Below are 24,079 nucleotides of genomic sequence, written 5' to 3'. Positions count from 1 at the left end.
TTGAATTTCTTAGTTTTAGCATGTGCCAAAAAGCACATCCAATAATTGTAACTTAGTAACACTACTATCTGTGTCTGCTAAAAATGAAGATTATCATTATCAAACGCCGTAACTAATGAATAGACCCCAAAAAGTCTAAAAAATGGACAAATTACATTAAAACAAAGATTTTTCAGAACCAAAGGTGAGGCCTTATGACACCCTTATGCATAATATATACAAATGTAGCTACTGACGTATTTTGTTTCTAAGAAAGTGAAAATTTACCAAACTTCATGCGTATATATTCATAAGGGTCTTCTTGCCAAAGTTCTTCATCAGCATCCGTATAGCACATCAATGGAAAAATAACATCTTGGATAATGCCCTGAAATTTAAAAGTTAAGAAAGTAACCTTAAGTCAGTCTTCAAATTTAAACCTTCAATTTGGTTAAGTGCTAAATAACAAAACCAACCCAATACTATGTATTTCAAAGCTTAATATCAAACTTTAGTAATGATTCTAGGATCAACTATTAAGGTACATACTATTAGAGTTTGTGCAACAAGTAATTATAAAATAAGACATGTGTGTATATAGGTAGCAATTAAGTATTCTGAGAAAATACATTGTGAAATTTTAGTCCATCAAATCCTGTAGTTCTAAATAAAGCAAATAAATTACTCATAGAAATGGTACATAAGCTAATTACCCTACAAACTAATCTGGTGAAATAGTCCTTGGTTTATTCCAAATTACGTGACTAAAATGTTACAACCAAAAGCCAGTACTAAGAATTTAAATGCAAATTTTAAGATAATAGTTTTAGATTAAAAGGTAATCACAAAATACCCTTTACAAGTTTATATCAAGGTATTTTCTCATTTTCCTACTATACTATCAAAACAATTAACTAGACTAAGTAACACAAGTCAACAAAATATGCACTTTTCAACCTTTATGATAATTAATGTTATTTCCATTATATTTTTCCGGAAAAACATTTCAGATAGAAAATTATTACTTGTATATGAGGCTTCAGATTCTTCCAGGTGAGGGCATGAGAAACTCCTTGATTAATGTAATTTAATGTCTGTTGTAAAACTCGAGGAGCCATATATTGTTTCTCCTTGTATTGATATAATACCTTCAATAAAACCTTTGAAAAGAATATTTGATCAAAAACCAAAAGTTAAATAGAAATTTTAACCATTTTATAAGTCAGTAAAAACATCTGACACGTATCTTAATACCCAGATCATCATTCTCAAATAACAACCATATTCTCTTAAAAAGAAAGTAATTTTTTACAATTTTGTATTAGAGAACCGTATTTATTCCCAAGGTATTCAAATAAATAAACTGAATTACTACTATGTCAAAGGAATAGTTTCTGATTAAGTATAAAAAGAAAACCATAGGTTACTTACCTCCCAGAAAAACCTTACCGAACCACTCACCAATTTAATGTCTGCCAGGAGCTCTAAGTCTACATGGTATTTCAGAATAGCAATTGTCAACATTTGGCCCACAGACCTCCTGAAGGGTCTGTGAGGTCAAAACTATTTTCATAAGGCTAAGACATTATTTGCCTTTTTTACTATGTTAACATCTGCATCAATGGTACAAAAGCAGTGGTGGCAAAACTTCTGTTGCCTAACATGAATCAAAAAGTGTCACCCAAGTGTACCAGCAGTCATCATATTCTTTACAGTCACATTAAATTCAAAACAACCTTTCCTTAAGAACACTCTTAATGAATCAAAATATAATTATTATCAAATGGAGAGTATACATGTAGCACTTCTTCTACATACCGAAGTACAATGGTTGGAAGAAAAGCTGAAATAGTAGCTTTTCCCATCAAATGCTATCATATTCTTGAAAGAAGAACTGACAAATTATGGTTATTTAGACTTGTGTGTATGGCATATTTCCCCTCAAAAATGAATAAAATGAGCCTGTCACTTCAAGGAAAATAACTGACAGTATGTTACTGGTGTTAAAATCTGAGCTTCGAAACAAAAATTAGAATTCTCAAACTCTTAGATACAAAAGACTTTGATCCACTTAATTAGCTTTCCAATATTTAACAATATTTCTGACGACATCAGTGGTAATATTAGCAAATGTGATTTCTTTTTTAAAATTGCATAATGAGGGGCGCCTGGGTGGCTCAGTTGGTTAACCCTCCAACTCTTGATTTCCACTCAGGTCATGATCTCAGGGTCGTGAGATTGAGCCCCATGGTAAGCTCAGCGCTCAGCGGGTAGTCTGTTTCTCTCCTCCCTCTTCCTCTGCTCCTCCCCCTGCTCATGCATGCTCTCTCTTGCTCTCTCTAAAATAAATAAATCTTTAAAAAGATAAAATTGCATAATGAAATGTATTAACATTTGGAAAATCTTCCATTAACTCAATTTTCCAAATGACCAGCCGTTACAAAATCATGTATGGATAAATGATCCATTCAAAGTGTAATATAAATCAACAGGTGTTAATGTAAAAGAATCTAAGATGCTTGCTATTAAAAAACTCTACACTGCAATTAACCTTTAAGAAACTAACAGTATTGAGTGACTCAGTTGGTATTGCATGTGACTTGATATTGGGGTCATGAGTTTGAGCCCCACATTGGGTATGGAGTTTACTAAAAACAAAAACAAAAAAACTATCATTATCATATTTTGATGTGGTATCAAATAACTTCCACAATTTTGTGAAAAGTCTATTAAAAGTCTTTCCTTTTCCAACTTATCTGAGGCCACACTGTCTGTATTTATGTCCAGCAAAATAAAATAAAAGACTAAATACATAGGTAGATGAGTATATAACTGCCTTTTATTAAGCCATACATTAAAAATTTAGTAAAAATGTTTAACAATGTCCATTTCCTTTTGTTAAAAACGTTTCATTTTGGGAAACAGTTATTAAGAAAAAAAAACATGTATTCTGTGTTAATATATTAGGTTTGTTATTTTTAAATGAATTAATACTCTTAAATTTTAATTTCTAATATGATAAATATCATAGGTATAACTCACATAAATGGAAGCTTGCTGAGGTTCTCAAAAATTTAAGGGAGTAAGGAAGACCTAAAACCAAAAAATGAGAACGGCTACAGAGTTCAAAATGGTAAAGACTGGGGTGCCTGGGTGGCTCAGTCATTAAGCGTCTGCCTTCAGCTCAGGTCATGACCCCAGGGTCCTGGGATCGAGCCCCGTATCGCGCTCCCTGCTCAGCGGGAAGCCTGCTTCTCCCTCTCCCATTCCCCCTGCTTGTGTTCCTGTTCTCGCTGTCTCTTTCTCTGTCAAATAAATAAATAAAATCTTTAAAAAAAAAAATGTCAAAAATTGCTACATGCAATCTTTGGGTACCAATAAATCAGAAAAAAAGCAAGACAGAAATTAACCTAATAATAATGTCATGTTTCAATTTAGAAAAATTCTTAGACTTACTTGCTGGACACCAACAGCAAATGCCTTCAGAAATACTTCAGCAAATTCATTATACTCCTTGGAAACATTGCCAGGGCTTCCATATCTAAAAGAACATTAAAATGCCCACTGTTTCTTTATAATGCTTTACATACTGATACTTATAAAACTAAGAGCATGAAAAAATAAACCTAAATCATCATATATTGAGAGCTTACCTTTCAAAAAGCCTTGCTAAGATATGTAAAGCCCACTTCTTACATTTCCACCATGGTAACTCTGGTCTGTCATCTTCTTCAACTTGAAGTGTTTCCTTTAAAGAGAGATTTATTTAATGATCGTAAGACATAATACACTCTAAGAGGAACAGCATGAGGTGAGAAGAGACTCACAATGAATGTTAGCCTTTTATAATAAAAGGCTAGATTTGGAAAAGTAGTCTTATTTATTAAATATAAGAGGCACTTTCATCTGCTTCACTACTTGGCTACAAAGGATATACTTTTAAAAATTCTTATAGAGCAAGCTCAAACACAAACATTTTAGTCAAAATCCAAATAATATAAAGTCAAGGCCGTGGAAAGTAGTTTAATCAAAACCAGTATAGTTCAAATCAATAGGGCATGAAAAACACCATTTCAGAAATCTAGTTTCCGAAATATTAGTATAAACACAAAAGGATAGACAGATGAAGACATTCATTTAAAAACAATAGTGGAAAACTACGAAGACCCTAAACATTCACTGATAAATGGATGCTTAATTATGGAACATCTATAAAAGACTACTATACAATCCACTAAAAGAATGGATTGGATCCTTACATACTGACCTATAACATACCGACATATTTTTATTTTTTTTTTCATTTATTTGACACAGAGAGCACAAGCAGAGGGAGAGAGGGGGAGAAGCAAGCTCCCTGCTGAAGAAGGATATGGGACTCGATCCCAGGACCCTGGGATCATGACCCAGGCCGAAGGCAGCCGCTTAACCAACTGAGCCACCCAGGCGTCCCCATACCGACATATTTTTGATTTACAATGGGAAAGTGAGACTTTGGAGCAACCCCAAATTAAAACAAAAAGTGACAGCAATGGTACAACACTTTGAAAATCACTTTAGAAGTTACTGATAAAGTTTAACATATACCTACCCTATGACCCAATTCCACTCTTTGGTAATTTACTCAAGAAAAATGAAAATATATGATCACAAAAAGTTTTGTGTAAGAACATTCATAGCAGCTTTATTTGTACTACTAAAATCCTGAAACCACCCAGCTGTCCATCAACTTGTGAATGGATAAATTGTATATCCAGACAATAAAATATTACTTGGTAATAAAAAGGAACAAACTACTATAACACAACATGAAGACATAAGGAACAGACTACTATAACACAACATGAATATATCTCATAAATATATCATGTAAAAGAAGGTAAATATAAAAAATTACTTTTATATTAAGTTCTAGAACAGGCAAAACTAATCTATGGTCCCAGAAACTAGAATGTTGATGATAGGAATGACTAAAACTAGCCACCAGCAAATATTCTAGGTGATGATTACATGGATACATATAACTGATAACTCACTGGACTGTTTATTTATAATACGTGTTTATAAATTACACCCCAAAAGTACAGAGTGTATAAATGAAAACTTTTAAAATTTTATTCTGTATCTATTAAATGTGTCCAGAAAAATATACACCAAACTTCCATACAGAGTGGAAGAAACGTTCTATTCATTTCTTCTACACTGTTTTTGTTTTGTGTTTTTACAGCAGGCTCCACACCCAGTGCAGAGCCCAACATTGGGCTTGAATTCACAACCCTGTGAGATCAAGAACTGAGCCAAGATCAAGGGTCAGACACTCAACCGAGCCACCCAGGCACCTCTACACTGTTTTTTCTTTTAAATAGAAATGTAAGCAATAAACCACAAAAGAGGAGGTTGTTCTCAGTTATGCCACTAATAAAATTGTTTTGGATAAATTATATAACCCTTCTATGTCTCCATTTAAAATAAATTCAGAGGGGGGGTGCCTAGGTGGTGGCTCAGTTGGTTAAACGCCTGCCTTTGGCTCTGTTCATGATCCCAGGGTCCTGGGATCAAGTCCAGCATCGGGCACCCTGGTCAGTGGCGAGTCTGCTTCTCCCTCTGCTCCTCCCCCTACCCCTGCTCCTGCTCTCTCTCTCTCATGCGCGTGCACACCTGTGCATTCTCTCTCAAATAAAATAAAATCTTTAAAAAATAATAAAATAAAATAAATTCAGAGGGGATGGGGGAAACAAAAAATAAATTCAGAGGGATTTTTTTGAGGATTAAATAAGGAATGTTAAAGCACTTAAAACACATTATGTATTCAGGACTTATAAATTCCCCTACCTCTCTAGAAAACTAGATTATAAAGAAAAATTGCAGTTACTTTAAAAATTGTGACTAGGGGCGCCTGGGTGGCAAGTGTCTACCTTCAGCTCAGGTCATAATCCCAGGGCCCTGGGATCGAGCCCCGCATCAGGCTTCCTGTCTGCAGGAAGCCTGCTTCTCCCTCTCCCATTCCCCCTGCTTGTGTTCCCTCTCTCGTTGTCTCTCTCTGTCAAATAAATAAATAAAATCTTAAAAAAAAAAGTAACCATAATTATAAAAAATAAATAAAATAAAAATTGTGACTAAATTGGGCACCTGGGCGGCTCAGTTGGGTGTCTGCATTCGGCTAGGGTCATGATCCCAGGGTCCTGGGATTGAGCCCTGTGTCAGGCTTTCTGCTCAGCGGGGAGCCTGCTTCTCCCTCTCCCTCTGCCTGCCACTACCCCTGCTTGGGCACTCTCTGTCAAATAAATAAACAAAATCTTTAAAAAAGAAGAATTCTCATCATGGGGCACGTAGGTGACTGAGTCGGTTAAGCTTCCAACTCTTGGTTTCGGCTCAGGTCACGATCTCAGGGTCCTGGGATAGAGCCCTGCGTGCGCCTCCATGCTCAGGGAGCAGTCTGAGATTGTCTCCTTCTCTCCTGCCCCTCCCCCAGCTCGTCCACACACCCTCTTTCTCTTTCTCTAAATTAAATAAATAAATTTTCAAAAAAATTTCTCATCATAAGAAAAGAATTTTGTAACTATGTGAGGTGATATGTTACCAACTCTTAATTAAAAACTGAGAAGAGGGCGCCTGGGTGGCTCAGTCGTTAAGCATCTGCCTTTGGCTCAGGTCGTGATCACAGGGTCCTGGGATCGAGTCCCACATCGGGCTCCCTGCTCAGTGGGAAGCCTGCTTCTCCCCCTCCCACTCCCCCTGCTTGTGTTCCTGCTCTGTCTCTCTCTGTCAAATAAATAAATAAAATATTAAAAAAAATAAAAAATAAAAAAATAAAAAACTGAGAAGATAAGATGGGGTGCCTGACTGGCTCAGCTGGAAAAGCATGTGACTCTTGATCTCAGGGTCATGAGTTTGAGCCCCATGCTATGTGTAGAGATTACTTAAATAAATGAAACTTATAAAAAAATTTTTTTATAGGGACGCCTGGGTGGCTAAGATGGTTAAGCTTCTGTCTTTGGCTCAGGTCATGATCTCAGGGTCCTGGGATCAAGCCCCACATCGGGCTCCCTGCTCCGTGGGAAGACTGCTTCTCCCTCTCCCACTCCCCTGCTTGTGTTCCCTCTCTCGCGGTCTGTCAAAAAATAAATAAAATCTTTAAAAAAAAAATTTTTTTTAAATAAAGGGGCTCCTGGGTGGCTCAGTTGGTTGAGTGTCTGCCTTTAGCTCAGGTCATGATCTCAGGCCCTGCGCAGGGCTCCTTGCTCACTGGGGAGTCTGCTTCTCCCACTGCCCCGCTCATGTGCTCTCTCTCTCTCAAATAAAAAAAATCTTTATAGGGACGCCTGGGTGGCTCAGTCGGTTAAGCGTCTGCCTTTGACTCGTCATGATCCCAGTCCTGGGATCAAGTTCCGCATCAGGCTCTTTGCTCAGCAGGGAGCCTGCTTCTCCCTCTACCTGTCGCTCCCCCCTGCTTGTGCTCTCTGACAAATGAATAAATAAAATCTTTTTAAAAAATATTTATAGATTAATAAAAAAACTGAGAAGAAACAGAAGCATTAGGATAAAGAGATAGATATAAGTACCTAAACAATAGTATAGAAATAACCCTGCACAGTTTTTTATTAGTATTGCACTTATGTAAACAAACAGAATGGTCTCTTTATCTAGAATAATTTGCATCATGAATTATATAAACTCATAAAAATGTTACAGAAATATCAGTTAAAATTCTCAAAAGATAATTAGATATTTTAGTAATACAAGAACACACAGAGACTTACATTAGGTACATCTCTGTTCACAACAGTCTTTAAAATTTCTATCCATTCTGTCAGGTTCTGTTGGTTTATCAGCTCCAGTGGTAGTGTATACTAAACGAAAATCAAGAATCAATACTTTAAAATCCTTACAAAAGAAAATCCCACTTCCTTTAACTCTTCACAAAACCTACAAAAAGTATTTCATTCAACCCAGATTTCCGGTTTTTAGCACACAAGCAAATTTCTTATCTGGTTGATTTGGTCAGTTACCTACAATGGAGAATTGTGGCACTGACAGTGAACATCCTTGTCTTATTCCCAAATTACTGGGAATATATCTTATTTTTACTGTAAGAGTGATACTGTGCATTTCTAGTGGACATCTTTTATCAAGTGAAGAAAATTTCTATTGCAAGACTCTTTGTTTTTTGTTTTTTAAAGTGGGAATGGTTATTAAATTTTATCAAATACTTTATCTGGCATCCTTAGAGATGGTTACAGGTCCTTTTTTTCATATAAGAGTTAATCACAGAAACTGATCTCTTACCATTGATCCAACTCTTGCATTCCTTGGATAAATCCTCTCAATAGGCTCATAAAATCAATATCCTATTCAGGATTTTAGGATATCTATTTTCACAAGTGAGACAGGGTTATATTTGAAATCAGGGTATGTTAGCGTCAAAAAATTAGTTGGGAAATTAAATATTTTGCCCTATGCCCTAGAACAATTTACAGAAATAACTTAATCTTAATCTAAGTTACAATCTTACCAATTAGAAAACAAAAACAGTATAGATATTGTATACCCAAATCACTTTTAAAAATTCTTTAAGACGACGACAATGGAATGGCATTAAAGTGCCCTTTGGTTAAGACTGGGAGATAATAGATTGTCTTTACTAATCTAGCAAAGACACGCAAAATCCAACCAAACAATATGGTGAGTCAGTTGCAATCTTATTGGAAGTTACAGGTTTATTTAAATGAGATTTTAAAGTTAAGGGTACGAATTGAACCAAAGATTCTAGTAGACAAGATGAATCCTTCTACGGCTACATGGCACAAAAATAACTAGAATTTTAATCCTGATCAAAAATGGTTTCATATAAGTAATTACGTCCCACTAAGAAAATACAATCATTTCCTTAGTGGGTATCTTTTATCCCAGGAAGATTTAGCATATGTAAAAAGGATGAAGCCCATTGTGTGCCAGTCAAGCCACAGTATTAGTATTTTTCTCTTAAACTTAGGAATAGGTTTTGTTAATTACTGGTACAATCTACGTGTATTTGGCACATCGGGTTCACGCTCTTCATGCTAGATATAAACTGTAATTTCAGTTAACCAATTTTCAGACTCGTGAATTCTTAAGGTGAAAGGCATAAAAAATTTTTACTAATTTTGTGAATAGTGTCAGATGGGTTAAGAGAACTTAAGATTGACCAGTTATAATTTAAGATTTATTGGAATTTTGTGTATTTAGGGAAGTGTGCTTGGTTAGACTTTTAATGCACATACAATTTTGGCAATTAATATTTGACTAGCAAATCATCCATTTAATCCAGATTTTTAAATGAAATTATTATCAAAACACAGAAATTCTTTATCTTTTAATGTAGCAAATGATAGACTTTTATATATAAAAACTGCTTTATGAAATTACCTGAACAAGAGCATAGAAGATCTTGAAAATCTGTTTCTGGATGAGGACAGATTGATCAGACTGATCAGAAAGAAGCTGGATAAAACGGTCCTTTAGAACTGGCAGGAAATGCTGCATTGCTGCTACCAGTGGACTCCGTTCCTCTGGTTTCTTGTACCTTTGGGTAGGAATACAAACTAATTCTGTAAGAATTTACTTCATAATTAATTATACGTATGAGATACAAAATTAAACTGCTTGTTTGTTCACACAAATATAAGCAAATACTTCCCAAGCAACTTTAGATTCCTAGAAAGAAAAAGAAAAACCAATAATGGAACCAAATCACAAACAAAAGCAACTTAAGAAAAACCCCAATAATAAAATATCTAAAATTTTCTGAGCATTCATTATGAAGTCAATAATCCCTAAGGCTCCATTAGTATCCTCACTTCAATAGTTTGAGGAAACTGAGGCACAGAGAAGAATCTTTCCCAGCATACTCATCTAGGTATGAACTTATCAGTCAAGATCCAAGGTCTGCCCTCTTAACCACTTCACAACAGTCTCTAACTGTGAATTACTTATACAACTTAGGAGCTACAATGAGTTGGCTTTTAAATATTAGCAGCTGATTGATATAAAATTGATTATATATTACCACCCTTATTTATATACCGAAAGCATTAAGGCAGAAGTGGCATCAAGAAAGCAGAAAATAAGCAATTTATAAACAGGAAGTTCTTTTGTAACCTATTTGGCAACAAAACCTGACTTCAACAGGCTACTTATGGTCTTCACTTATCCCATCTGGAGTGGATATTCACATATTTTATAGCAAATATGATAATACGTATCTGACTACTGGGTGCTGGTTCAATTTCAACAGGTGTTTAACATGTATTATGTGAACCTTGTTATCTTTCTAAAATCCAAAAAATCTTGAACTCTGAATCACATTTGCTCCAAGGATGTGGGTAAAGAATTGCTGACCTAAATGAGAATTCCACATACAGATTTCTTAGCATCTTAACAATATTATTTAAAGAGGCCTGTTGATTTACTTTAATTAAACTGTACTTCAATTTAAAAAACACTAGGTCATCTATGCTTCAATGAAAAAAAACTTTAAACACTGAATTAGCAGATTAGAACTATAGGGGGACGCCTCGGTGGCTCAGTTGGTTAAGCGTGTGCCTTTGGCTCAGGTCAGGATCTCCAGGTCCTGGGATGGAGCCTGGGACCCCACTTCCTGCTCAGCAGGGAGTCTGCTTCTCACTCTCTCCCCCATCCCCATCATCATACTCTCTCCCAAATAAATAAATAAAATCTTTAAAAAAAGAAAAAGAACTATAGGAATGACATCCCACCTTCCATCATTAAGCAGTCAAAGGCAGAATAGCTTTACAAAATACAGACTAGTGGTTAAGTCATTACTCTAAAAAACACAATTTATCTTGTTAGATTAAACTGCTTTTTAATTGGTTTTTCCTACCAGATTCATTTTATCTACTGGCAGCCTCCTTGAAGGAAGAAAATATATTTAAGAACTGAGTATCTGAGCACATTTTTAAAAGGTAAAGGTAAGGGGTGCCTGGATGGCTCAGTCGGTTAAGCGTCTGACTCTTGATTTCAGCTTGGGTCATGATCTGACTTCTGAGATCAAGCCCCAAGTCGGGCTCTGCACTCAGCAGGAGTCCACTTGAGATTCTCTCTCTCTTCCTCTACCCCTCCCCCCGCTCACACACACACTCTCTCTCTCGGAAATAAATAAATAAAATCTAAAAAAAAAAAAAAGTAAAGGTAAAAAGGCTAGATTCTTTTTCCCTATCAGATGAAATTAGAACCGAATTACCAAGAATAGAAAACACCAAGACAGATGTTCTAATAATGATTGAGACTATTAAACAATTAGCTGACAGATTATTTTAAACACTGTTTTAATGTGCTGAGAAATTATACCTAGCATACATTTTAAAACATCTGTACAGTTCTTTCAGTCAGTAAAAACAATTAACAATTTATGAAAGGAAGCCATTTGCAGTCTCCAATCTGATAATATAAACTACAGTGATTATAGACGATATTTCCTTTTAATAATAAAGGTAGGAAAAAAAAAAGAATAAAGGTAGTTACCCAACCCAGATGAACACCCACATTAAGAGGGTTTGAGTACCCACTCCATATCATACATTCTTCTTTCCTCCTTCCCTCTCTACATTCAGGAGATGACTAGAAATAAGGTGGTACCAGCTGCTAATCTATGCTAATTGGTATATGAAAGTAATTATGGTAGGAAACAAATTATTAACCATTAAGACCTGAAAGTTCCTGAAAGCATGAAAATGTGACACTAATAAAAGCGGACTACCACAAGGCTAAATGTGCCAATCTGGTGAGCCATGCTCATAGGAAATCCTAGCCCATCACTTTACTGTTAAAAAAACAAAATTTTTTTCAATGGTATATTAACATCTAAAAGGTTACATCCAAATTCTCCATCATGGCATTCAAAACCCTCTTTAACATGGTCCCAATTTACCAGTCCAAATTTATCCCCCACCTCTAAACAGAAATTATCCATACCATTTAGTGGTCTCCTCACTACCCACTAAAGACAGTATCTCATTTCCACCTCTGTACCTTTCTTTGTTCATACTACTCCGTATGGTGTGACATGCCTTCCTCTTCAAATGCTCCTTCTGTGCTCCTTCAACTGACAAGCATTTCCTGAGGATCTATGCTCCTGAAGACCACCACAACTTCCAATTTCTCCATGAATATTCTTAGAACTGCTTCAGTCCACACAGATCCCTTGTGAACACCTTGTGCTCCACAATCGAACACTGGCTGAAAATGAACTGGAATTCCAATACTGTAGCAGCCTCCTATGTCTCCCATTTAAAAAATCTCTGTCACACTCTCTCCTGCTAAGATTATAGGACAGGAGAGACTTAACCTCCTCAATGACAATAACAGCTTATTATTGTTATTCTCTCTCATTTTAGTCACTCACTTACCAGAACTACAACAACTGGCACTCTGATAGAAGTTGGAGCAACAGCTGGAACATTCCTTAGCAGGAAGATGGGTAGCTGGTGGGAACACAAGAAAACACCAGTACCAATGCTGTAAATGGTATATTTCTCTCCTGCTCAGAAGAAAAGCAGCAGTTCATCAGCTACTTTGAGTTGGGACCCAAAAACGGTATCGGAGGCTAACTACAGGCCCCAGAATTAGAGGGCTCACAATGGCATCCGTGCAGCTGTCAGGACTGGAAATAAAGCCACCATCATGGTGTAAGTGTTCCTCATGCCTTCCTCAAAATTTTCTGTTACCAAACTTTCAAGTGCCTACCAATTTCATTACTTTCACTACACACTTGAGATAATCCCTTCAACGTATGGCTTACCACTCCTGAAATGCTATACCTCAACTTCCAAGGTTAGATCTTTTTTCTCATCCCTAAACCCAGATCTAAAATGATCCCTTGGCCTAAAATCTTTCTTAATGATACTGATTACATACATGAACTATAATTTGCTCAAATATGCAAACACTGAAACAGGTGACTGTGAATCCCTCAAAACACAATGATTAAAAATGATATGAAATTCCGACATATCCTTCTTAAAGAATTACAGGTAGGTTCTCGAAACTTATCAAGACCCCAAATTAAGATAAAAAACTCAGGGGCACTGGGTGGCTCAGTTGGTTAAGCGACTGCCTTTGGCTCAGGTCACGATCCCGGAGTCCTGGGATCCGGCTCAGTGCTTCTCCCTCTGACCCTCTCCCCTCTCATGCTATTTCTCTCTCTCTCTCTCTCTCTCAAATAAATAAATAAAATCTTACTAAAAAAAAAAAAAAAGACAAAAAATTCACAGAAAGCCAGAAGTTAAATAAAGAGCTCTAATGCTCAAAGTACTCTGATACCCTTCACATTTTAAAAAAGCTTATGTTTAGGCCTTTTATCAACACAAATTGAGAAGCCCATATTGAAGAATTAGAGATAACCCAGTTTTTGAATAGGGAAACAGGTAATACGAAAAAAGGGCACAACGAGTTTCTCAGTTGAATCAACAAAAGTGACTGAAGAAATAAAGTAAGAATGCTAATTTTAAAAAGAAAATACTAAATTAAAATCAACATATAATCACTAATTTTTATATACCAAATGTAATTTTAGATGTTCAAACAAAATACCTTATAATTTCCAAACTTTTCCTACTTCTCAAATCTCTGTAGGAATTGAGAGACACTTACTCATAATTTTTCACAAGCTGATAAAGGCAAAGAAGAATTCCTAGCCAACAAGCACTGTTATCAGACTGAAGATAAAAGCCAATTTTGTCCACAATGGCAGTCCAGCGGCTTGGATAATCATGTTTGATGATATGGTGAATGCATGTAGTAAGCTGTACCCTGAAAGTCAAAAATAAACAATAAGGAAGAAGAAATGCTACCTAGATAAAATTCTGCTCATACAAAGAAAATGGCTGCTTAGACAAAAATAAATGTAACTGAGAAAAAACTACCCGTTCCTACTGATTTAAAAGAAACCCAACAAATGTTACAAATGTAGGTGATTTTATTTTTCCTTATTTTTCATCCCTACCATCAACTGATGAGTTTCATTTAAAACCCAGCTATTTTCATTAAAAATTCTGCAAAATCAGGGGCGCCTGGGTGGCTCAGTCGGTTACACATCTGACTCTTGATTGATTTTGGGTCAGGTTGTAATCTCGGGGTTGTGAGATCAAGCCCTACATCAGGCTCACGTTCAGTGCAGAGTCTGCTTGTCCCTCTCTCCCCCTCTGCCTCTCTATCTAAAATAAATACAATCTTTAAAAAAAAATTCTATAAAACCATATAAGAACTTTTAAATATCAAGACCATATAATATAAAGTATATGACAGCATTCTATAGTTTTCTTTACCCCCTCTCATCTGATCACAATGTTTCATTAATTTTACGTGAAGTTTAGAAGTTTTTAGTTTTTATAAATATAAAAACTACATTAAGAAAATAAAAAATGACAGGTTTTTATGTTCTGAAAAGACCCACTGTGCTGTGCCCTCCCAAACTCCACAAATTATGTACCTGAAACAATGGGTAAGTTTTAAAATATACATATACCTGATGAGCTCAGGAGAGTGGATAATAGCTTCTACAATATTTTCTCGAATACAATGTCGATCTTCTTCTGGAATAGTATAAGGGGATATATCCCCTGGTGCTGTTTCTCGATCAGGCCAATACTGTGTTATCATATTTTTCAAATAGATAACACCTAAAATGTAGATCAATTTGACAAAAGAGTATTTACTGTGAAAGTACTGTGAATCCCCCTTATAAGTGTCCACACCTCCATTTAAAATACTGCACATTCTTTTATTTTCAAAGTTGATAATCAAAACAGTCTAATTCTTAGCTACAATAATCACCCCTGAAGTTATTATTAAACAGATAGCCTAAGAAACTCTACAAATAAACACACTATACAACAAAACTATTAAGACTTTTTACATCACATTTATACTTTTTATCCTGCTTTCTGTTGGAAAGCTATCTGGATTAATTTTACCATTATCAATTTTCCAAATGAAGCCTCTAAAGACAAAACCACATACACGTACCATACTGCTCTCACAATTAATAACACTACTACAGACTGAATATTTGTAGCCCCCTCAAATTCATATTGAAATCCAAACCCCCCGGTTGTGGTATTAGGGGTGAGGTCTTTCGTAGGCAATTAATGCCTTTATAGGAGAGACCCTGGAGAGGTTCCTCCCCTCCGAACATGTTGGGTTCTAAGAACCAGAAAGCGGGTCCTTATCAGACACCAAATCTGCTGCTCCTTGATTTTGGACTTTTCAGCCTCCAGAACTGTGAGGAATATATTTCTATCATTCAGCCTATGATATTCTGTTATAGGAGCCCCAACTGACTAAGACACACAAAGGCTGTTATTTTTATCATAGAAAAAATTACAGCATAAAAATTTTTAGTCTACAAATTTAAGTATTTCATTAATATACCATAATCACACCACTTCAAATTCATGTTATTTTATGGGAGAATGTACTGTATTCAAAAATTACAGAATACTATTTTCTGTTAGCTACCACACTGCTATCTTAAACACTGCTATTTAACACAGTATGAACTAGATTGCTAACAATGCTTTTTATCCAGTCCTCTACCTCCCAATGAGAAAGAGAACCCTCAATCAAAAATGTGTATGATGTATAGGAAATGGAAATTATTCAAAATTAATCAATTACTAAATTCTACAAAACACCAGCCCTTCTCTGACTAGTAATTACCCTTACCTGGAGTATTACACCTATTTGAATAAGGATAACTGATATATCTATGATTTTTATATTCTACTTTGCTCTATCTTGGGAATTAAAATAATACTCCACCTTACAGTATTTCAAAAAAGATTGACTACACATTAAAATACCCTTGAACAAAAGTTTTAAGACAAACTACCTCTACAGTGAAGAACACTGACTCAGTATATGTAACATATTTTAGATTAGTACCATTTCCAGAATTTTGATTCTTTAGCTCCAAAACAGAACACATTAAAATTAAGAATTGATACAGCCCTATCTTCGGCATAGAGCCTCTGAGTATTTCTTTCTATCGTAATGCATAAAAGAATGGGCATATATATTTATTTGTATCATTATGATTCGGTATTTTAAGTTGTTTGGTCTACAAAACACTAAGTGAGAACTGCACTGTAAGTATATTGTGATTCATAGCCTATTCCATCCAGGATACTTGGACTCTGCTACAAAGACCGAATGCATCTCTCTAGTCTAGCAGACGAAATCACCATATGCCCTACACTAAACAGTATCATTCAATTATTAAAAGAGTGTAATTATTAAAGTAATGATTAGATTTTAAAATTTTTGACTAATTCCAGTTTAGCTGCTTATGGTTTTGCACATACTAACTATAAAACTTTCTAGTACAATTTAATTTTGCTAATGCACATAATCAAGTCTCAAAATGTTAAGGTTCCTCCTAAATGCCACTTTCAACACCTTAGTAAAAATTTGAGATTTAAAGGCAAAGATCCTTTTATTAGTTTCAGAAGTAGAATCTAGTGGCTCATCAGTTGTAACACCCAATGCTCATTACTTACATCAAGTGCTCTCCTTAATGCCCATCACCCAATTAACCCTTCCCCCCACGCTCCTCCCTCCAGCAACCCTGAGTTTGTTCCTAGAGTTCAGTGTCTCTTATGGTTTGCCTCCCTCTCAATTTTCATCTTATTTTTCCTTCCCTTCCTCAATGTTCATGTCTTGTTTTTTAAATTCCACATATGAAATCATATGGGGTATTTGTCTCTCTGAGGCAAAGATTCTTATCTACAAAATAACCAAAGGGGAAAATGCCAACTTCATTAGTAAAAGAGAAATGACAGTTAAATAATAAAAGCAACTTTTTCCTATTTAATTAGAAATAAAAAAAAGATTTACTGCTGATCAGGGTCCAGTGAAATTACTATATTTTATAGGCCCCAAAAATGTTCCACTATTGTGCTACTTATATACCAATATTTTAAAAAATAATAAACTTACACGCATTCATTTATTTACTGAGTACGTTTGGTATGTCAGGCAATATTTTAGGTACTGTGTACAACTGTTAATGAAACAAATCTAAGATTAAATGCTAACAATTGAGAAATGGTTCACTTCATATGGCACATTATGGTAAATTATTTAGTCACTGAAATAAATTTTAAGACTAACACTATGTAAAGAAAGGGATGAGCTTACTATACATTAAATGAAGCAAAAAAAGTTTTAACAAAATTGATGTAGGGAAAAAGAACAGCAAGAAATAATACCAGAACAGAACTGGTTTTTCTAGAATGGTGAAATTATTACTTTATATTTCCTATAACAAAATTAATACACCTGCAAATAAATTAACAGGACACTAAAGATGTGAATTCCATTATTTTGCAGAACAACAGATAGTATCAGAAGTAACCCACCACATTTTCACAGACCATTTGGTACTGAGAATTGCTCAGTATCTTGTTGAAACTGGAACTAAGAAATACAGCAGTCCCCCCCTTATGCACAGTTTCACTTTCTGTGATTGCAGTTACCCATGGTGATCCACTGTCAGGAAGCAGATCATTTTTTCCTGACATATTATCAGAAGGTCAATAGTAGCCTAGCACCATGTCAAAATGCCTACATCATTTACCTCACCTCATCTCATTACACAGGCATTTGATCTTTACACATCATCATCACAAGGGTGAGTACAGTAAAATAAGATATTTTAAGAGAGAGACCACATTTACATACCTCTTATTACAGTATATTGTTATCATTGTTCTAATTTATTATTAATTATTGTGGCTAAACTCTTACTTGCCTAATTTACAAATTACATTTTATCATAAGCGTGTATGTATAGGAAAAAATGTAATATATATAGCACTGGTACTATGCACAGTTTCAGGCATCCAATGAGGGTCTGGGGTCTTAAAATGTATCAATCATGGATGGGGGGGCTACTGTAGTACTTTTTAATGGCTAAAAACAGTAAACGCACAAGCTGTAAGAAGCAACTGCATAAACAAAGGTGTTTGTATCTTAGGACCATCCACTGGGCAGGGAAACGGAATACACAGAATCTTTTAACAAACCCTATCAATTTCTTTTTTCAGCTTCTCTTTTAACTCAATGAAATACCACATTCCTTTAACTCTGCCACCAATACCAAGGCACTAGCTGTTTGTGGTAAACACATGAGGGCAAACGGATTTTCAGGGAAGAAAATCACTGAAGGGCCACCCCCAACATACCTCTGCTATTCAACTATGAACCTTTTAAATAACTGATTTACATAAACCCAAGAAAATAATTCAGTAACTTGCCTGCCTGTCTCACAGGTAAATCCAGTTGTTCCGACATAGTAATCTGAAGCAGTGTTGAAACAAAATTCAGAGACTTGTGTGCCTACAAACAAAGAAAATAGGTTTTAAATTTCTGCAAATATTCTCAGTACTCTAATCCAGTATTGGACTGGCACAAAAGGCTACCCACCCGCAAGTTGGTCCCAGCCTTATTGCCCATAACTCACAAAAAATGAACTAAAAAAAATATATAATAACCTAACTCCTAAAATATTCTGGATGTTTGCATTTGCCTTCATACTGCTCCACTTCCCATTTATCCTAACTGGCTTTCTTAACCTACACCAACAGCTCAAGAACAATATCCTCTTTAATACCTATTTCCCCAATTCAGTAATAATTTCTCCACACAGATGTTCTACTGAGTGACTAGACAAACTGAATCAGTAAAAATTAATAGCCTGGGGACTGTCTTCCAAGGTGCTAATAAATGTTTTATTTCTGAATATGGCTATTTTAAGAAAGTGTGTTCAGTTTGTGAAAATTAATCAACTGTACCCTTACAATGACTATTTTGTATGCATGTTACATTTAGATAGAAAATTAATAATCAATAGTTTTGAACATACAAATGTAGGATATAAACCATATGATGTTAATTTAATAAATACATTTATATGAAATTCCAAGGCAGCATATACGGAAAATAAGGAAATATACCCAAAATGTTAATACAGATTTCTCTCAGGCGATGGCATTATAAAGGAGCTATTCTTCACACATTTTCTTTTTTTCCAGTTTATACTACAGACCCTGGACACTTTCATTAATAGTATAAAAAAGGTAATGATTCCTTAATGAATCCTAGTTTGTCATATTTGCTTCTGGTTTTAAAAAAAGAACTAAACATTCAAGTTATATTCCTTCTTTAATGTTTTCACAGTTGCATTCCCTCTCCCCCAATATAACTACCACCTATGTCATCTCTTCAAGTTTTAGTATTTTTTCTGCACATGTTCACATGAACAATAGTAATTTTTATTTTAGTTTCGTCTTTATTCCCCCCCCCAAATATTCCATATATTCTTAGAAACAGAAAAATTTCCCTTTGGATATAAAAAATTGTTTCTATGTCAGAACCTGGAATTGTCACTTCAATAATTGTTTATTTAAATGTTCCTGGTACATGACACCATGCCAGGAGTTGAGAATACAAGTTTGAAACAAAACATTAAGGTTCCATGACCTCATGGAAACTTAAGAGTTTAACGTGAAGGATAGCGAAGATAATCAAACAAGTAATTACAATAAAGTACAGCAGAAAACATAGAAACACTATGGGAGAATCAAAAGGAGAAATCTTCCAACCTAGAAGTAACGCTTAAATTTAAGACCTGAACGGGAGGAGCGCCTGGGTGGCTCAGTCAGTTAAGCGTCTGCCCTTGGCTCAGATCATGAAACCCAGGGTCCTGCTCTGCGGGAAGCCTGCTTCTCCCTCTCCCACTCCCCCTGCTTGTGTTCCTTCTCTCACTGTCTCTCCCTGTCAAATAAATAAATAAAATCTTAAAAAAAAAAAAGACCTGAATGGGAGTAGTTAAGTGGATGAAAGACAGGTATTTGCCCTTTCTGGTACTCTAAACACCATTAACCACTATAACTTTCTTGAAACATCCTTCCAACTATGCAATTCACAGACCACTTTTCCTTCTCAGATTCCTCTGTTTGTTTCTTAAACTATTTAAACTATAACTGCTCAGTCATAGGCCATCTTTTACACTCCCCAGCTGATTTCATCTAACCATGGTCTTTAAATACTATTCGTCAGATACATTATTTCCAGAGACCTATTTTTAACATCCCTACCTTCACAGGCTTCTTAAATTTATCATGTTCAAAGCATCTTCTCCCCTAAAAGCTATGTTTCTACTTTCTTGTACCAATTCTCCCCACCTTTTTCATCACTATCCTCAGTTACTTATGTCTAATACCTGAATGACATCTTTAATACTTCCCTTTTTAATCCCAATTCATCGTGTCAGGACCTGTCAATTCTATATCTAAAATACTTACATAATTAATATACCCACTTTCTCGATTCCCACTAACATCAACCTGTCCAAATGACTATCATCTTTATCTTAATGTAAGAAACGCCCCACCATTCTCCATTTAGCAGCCAAAGGTTTTTAAAATTGTAAACCAGGGGCGCCTGGGTGGCTCAGTTGTTAAGCATCTGCCTTTGGCTCAGGTCATGATCCCAGGGTCCTGGGATCGAGCTCCGCACTAGGCTCTCTGCTCGGCGGTGAGCCTGCCTCTCCCTCTCCCACTCCCCCTGCTTGTGTTCCCTCCCTCGCTGTCAAATAAATAAATAAATAAATAAATAAAATCTTAAATAAATAAATAAATAAATAAAACTGTAAACCAATACCTTTAAAAAAAACTTTTAACAGCTTTTTTAAGATTTTATTTGTCACAGAGAGAGAGAGAACACAAAGCAGGGGGAGTGACAAAGCGGCGGGGGGGGGGGGGGGCAACAGGCAGAGAGAGAAGCAGGCTCCCCACTGAGTCCAGGACCCTGGGATCACGACCTGAGCTGAAGGCAGATGGGTAACTGACTGAGCCACCCAGGCATCCCAATAGATTTCTACTCTACTTCCCAAAGGCTATATAAGGGTCTGTATTATCTTGCCCCTACCATTTCGTCAGTCTCTTTTTTTTAAAATTTTACTTTATTATGTTAATCATCATACATTACATCAATAGTTTTTGATGTAGTGTTCCATGACTCATTGTTTGTGTATAACACCCAGTGCTCTATTCAATACGTGCCCTCTTTAATACCCATCACCAGGCTAACCATCCCCCACCCCCTCCCCTCTAGAACCCTCAGTTTGTTTCTCAGAGTCCATAGTCTCTTATGGTTCATCTCCCCCTCCGATTTTCCCCCCCTTCATTTTTCCCTTCCTACTATCTTCTTTTTTTAACATATAATGTATTATTTGTTTCAGAGGTACAGGTCTGTGATTCAACAGTCTTGCACAATTCACAGCGCTCACCATAGCACATACCCTCCCCAATGTCTATCACCCAGCCACCCCATCCCTCCCACCCCCCCACGACTCCAGCACCCCTCAGTTAGTTTCCTGAGATTAAGAATTCCTCATATAAGTGAGATCATATGATACATGTCTTTCTCTGATTGATGTATTTCGCTTAGCATAATACCCTCTAGTTCCAACCACATCGTTGCAAATGGCAAGATTTCTTTTTTTTCTTTGATGGCTGCATAATATTCCATTGTCAGTCTCATTCAAAGAAACTTTCTCACCTCCTACTGTCCTACCTTACCAGCCGCCTTTAGGTTCTTTTGACAACAAACATAATTACTCCACAGTCCATGCTGTGACTTTCTACCTATAACACTCTTCTCTCCAGTGCTCCACCATAGTTAACTGATTCACAGTTCACATTCTTTGAGTCTCCATTTAAACATGTAGAGAAGGCTTTCCTGACTGATCATTCAAGCTAAAGAAGAGCTCCCTATTACTCTCATAATCTCCAGGGTTTTTTTTCCCCCATTACATTTATTATATATTTGTAATTATTATATTTATAGACTGGTTTATGTCTTTCTCTTCTGTTAATTAGATTTTAAGCTTCATTGATAGGAACTATACTATTTATATACCCAGTTCCTCATGACGCTTGGCATTTAAGATGTTCAACAAATTTATTAAACGAAGAACTGAAATGAATCAACAAAAAAATACCTTGGAAGCAAGCAGTGATCACCTAGGGGCAGTGTAGTATAAAAGAGTATTTTTATTAAAGGGATAGACAGATGAGCCCACAAAGGACAGTACTATCCACACTACTACTTATGGCACTTTTTAGGCCATTTATATTATAGTATACATCTAATCTCCTGCATCAAATTATGAATCCCTGAATGGACAGCTAGAATCAGTCTGATTATAAATACAAGTGATGCTACTTCCGACATTTTTAACTCTTGAGCAAGTTGCTTCAGTAAATCTAAGACTTAATTACAAAATTAGAGTAACAAAATCTGCTTCACAGGATGGCTATAAGGAGTAGAAGAAAGAAGCGCCTGGGTGGCTCAGTCGGTTGAGCGTCTGCTTTCGGCTCAGGTCATGATCAGGAGGTCCTGGGATGGAGCCCAATGTTGGGCTCCCTGCTCAGCGGGGAGTTTGCTTCTCCCTCTCCTTCTGCCCCTCCCCCTGGCTTGTGCTCTCTAGCTCTCACTCATTCTCTCTCAAATAAATAAAATTTTAAAAAAAAGTGAAATATGTAAAAAATTATAGTAAATGTCAAGACATAACAAATGTTATGTTGTTTTTATCTCCATACACAGTAGAATCTCATCTTTCTCAGAGTATGTTCTAAAGTCTGTAGGGCATAAACAATATTGCCAAATGGTTCTTTAGGTCTTTAAATCACCTATAAAATACAACATTTGTGGTTTTGTATATACAGGGTTCTCTAAAGGTCCCAATACCGAAGTTTTTCCTTCTGAATTGAAAAGGACTGCTTTCTATGATTGGAACCCCAAATGAAGTTGTTGGATTATGTTTAGGGGTCATATTAAAATAAGAAAAACAACCACTGTTTTTGTTGGCTAGCCACATATAGAGCCACATGTGAGTTAAAAATGAGCATGTGCAGGCGCCTGGGTGGCTCAGTCGTTACGTGTCTGCCTTCGGCTCAGGTCATGATCTCAGGGTCCTGGGATCGAGCCCCACATCAGGCTCCCTGCTCCACGGGAAGCCTGCTTCTCCCTCTCCCACTCCCCCTGCTTGTGTTCCCTCTCTTGCTGTGTCTCTCTCTGTCAAATAAATAAATAAAATCTTTAAAAAACAATGAGCATGTGCCACTAACTATATCTTCCTACAAGCCTAACGTGTACTCCACAAATGTTACATTAACAAAAGACCTTTATCAATTTCTAACTTAAGGTTTAAATATAAAAAATAAAACCCCAGGGGCACCTGGGTGGCTCAGTCAGTTAAGTGTCTGCCTTCGGCCCAAGTCAGGATCTCGGGCTCTTTGGGTCGAGCCCTGTGTCAGGCTCCCTGCTCAGTAGGAGTCTGCTTCTCCCTCCCCCTCCCATGCTCTCTCCCTCTCTCAAAAAAAAAAATAAAATCTTTAAAAAGACAAATGAATAAAATAAAATCCCAAGAGTGCTTAAAGGAAACCACTGTAAATATTACCATCTTGGTGGAAAAAAACCTAAGCATGACACCAAAGACTGAAAGCCATAAAATAGTTTTTGCTCAAATAGATAAAAAAATAAAAATTTTATATACTCCACCCCACATCAGTATAAACAATGTTAAAAAAAAAAAAAGGAAAATAACTGCAACATCTGAGGAAGAGTGAAAATCACTCCAAAACAAAAATCAGCAAATATATGCAGGCAAATTACAAAAGAATCAGTACAAGCCGACAGCCCTACCTGAAAACAATGTATGCAATACATCAAAGTGCTAGTGAGGATGTGAAAAATATGGAATTCATAAACAGTGCTGGTAGATGCATAAAATGGTACAACCATATTGGAAAACTCGCATTTTCAAACATGCACCTACCTCACAACCTAGCAATTTCACCTTTATATATCCAAGAAAAGTGCTTGTATCCACAATAATACCTGTCCACTGACAAGTGAATGTATAAGCAAACTGTGGTACAATTCATACAATGAAATACTATACAATTACTTAAAAAAATAAAGCCCAACTACGGAATCAAGCAATAATATGGATCTCAAAAAACATGTTAAGAAGCTA

The 24,079-nt window shown here is 36.0% G+C and overlaps 1 protein-coding gene across 1 annotated transcript in view; it reads right to left on the bottom strand.

The window, feature by feature from the left end:
- The window catches only part of IPO7 (importin 7), a 57,037-nt gene that overhangs the window by 20,489 nt on the left and 12,469 nt on the right, over positions 1–24,079 (bottom strand). Inside the window, exons 2-10 of the mRNA XM_027578959.2 lie at positions 18,291–18,372; positions 14,501–14,654; positions 13,627–13,785; positions 9,385–9,541; positions 7,740–7,829; positions 3,633–3,727; positions 3,436–3,520; positions 1,005–1,139; positions 268–367 (exon numbers count right to left, since the gene is read on the bottom strand). Coding sequence (XP_027434760.1) covers positions 268–367; positions 1,005–1,139; positions 3,436–3,520; positions 3,633–3,727; positions 7,740–7,829; positions 9,385–9,541; positions 13,627–13,785; positions 14,501–14,654; positions 18,291–18,372 — 1,057 coding nt within the window. The remainder of the gene's footprint in view (positions 1–267; positions 368–1,004; positions 1,140–3,435; positions 3,521–3,632; positions 3,728–7,739; positions 7,830–9,384; positions 9,542–13,626; positions 13,786–14,500; positions 14,655–18,290; positions 18,373–24,079) is intronic.

The sequence above is a fragment of the Zalophus californianus genome, chromosome 11 (genome assembly GCF_009762305.2).
Source record: "Zalophus californianus isolate mZalCal1 chromosome 11, mZalCal1.pri.v2, whole genome shotgun sequence".
In the NCBI taxonomy this organism is placed as follows: domain Eukaryota; kingdom Metazoa; phylum Chordata; class Mammalia; order Carnivora; family Otariidae; genus Zalophus; species Zalophus californianus.
This window is presented reverse-complemented; position numbering and strand designations above follow the sequence as displayed.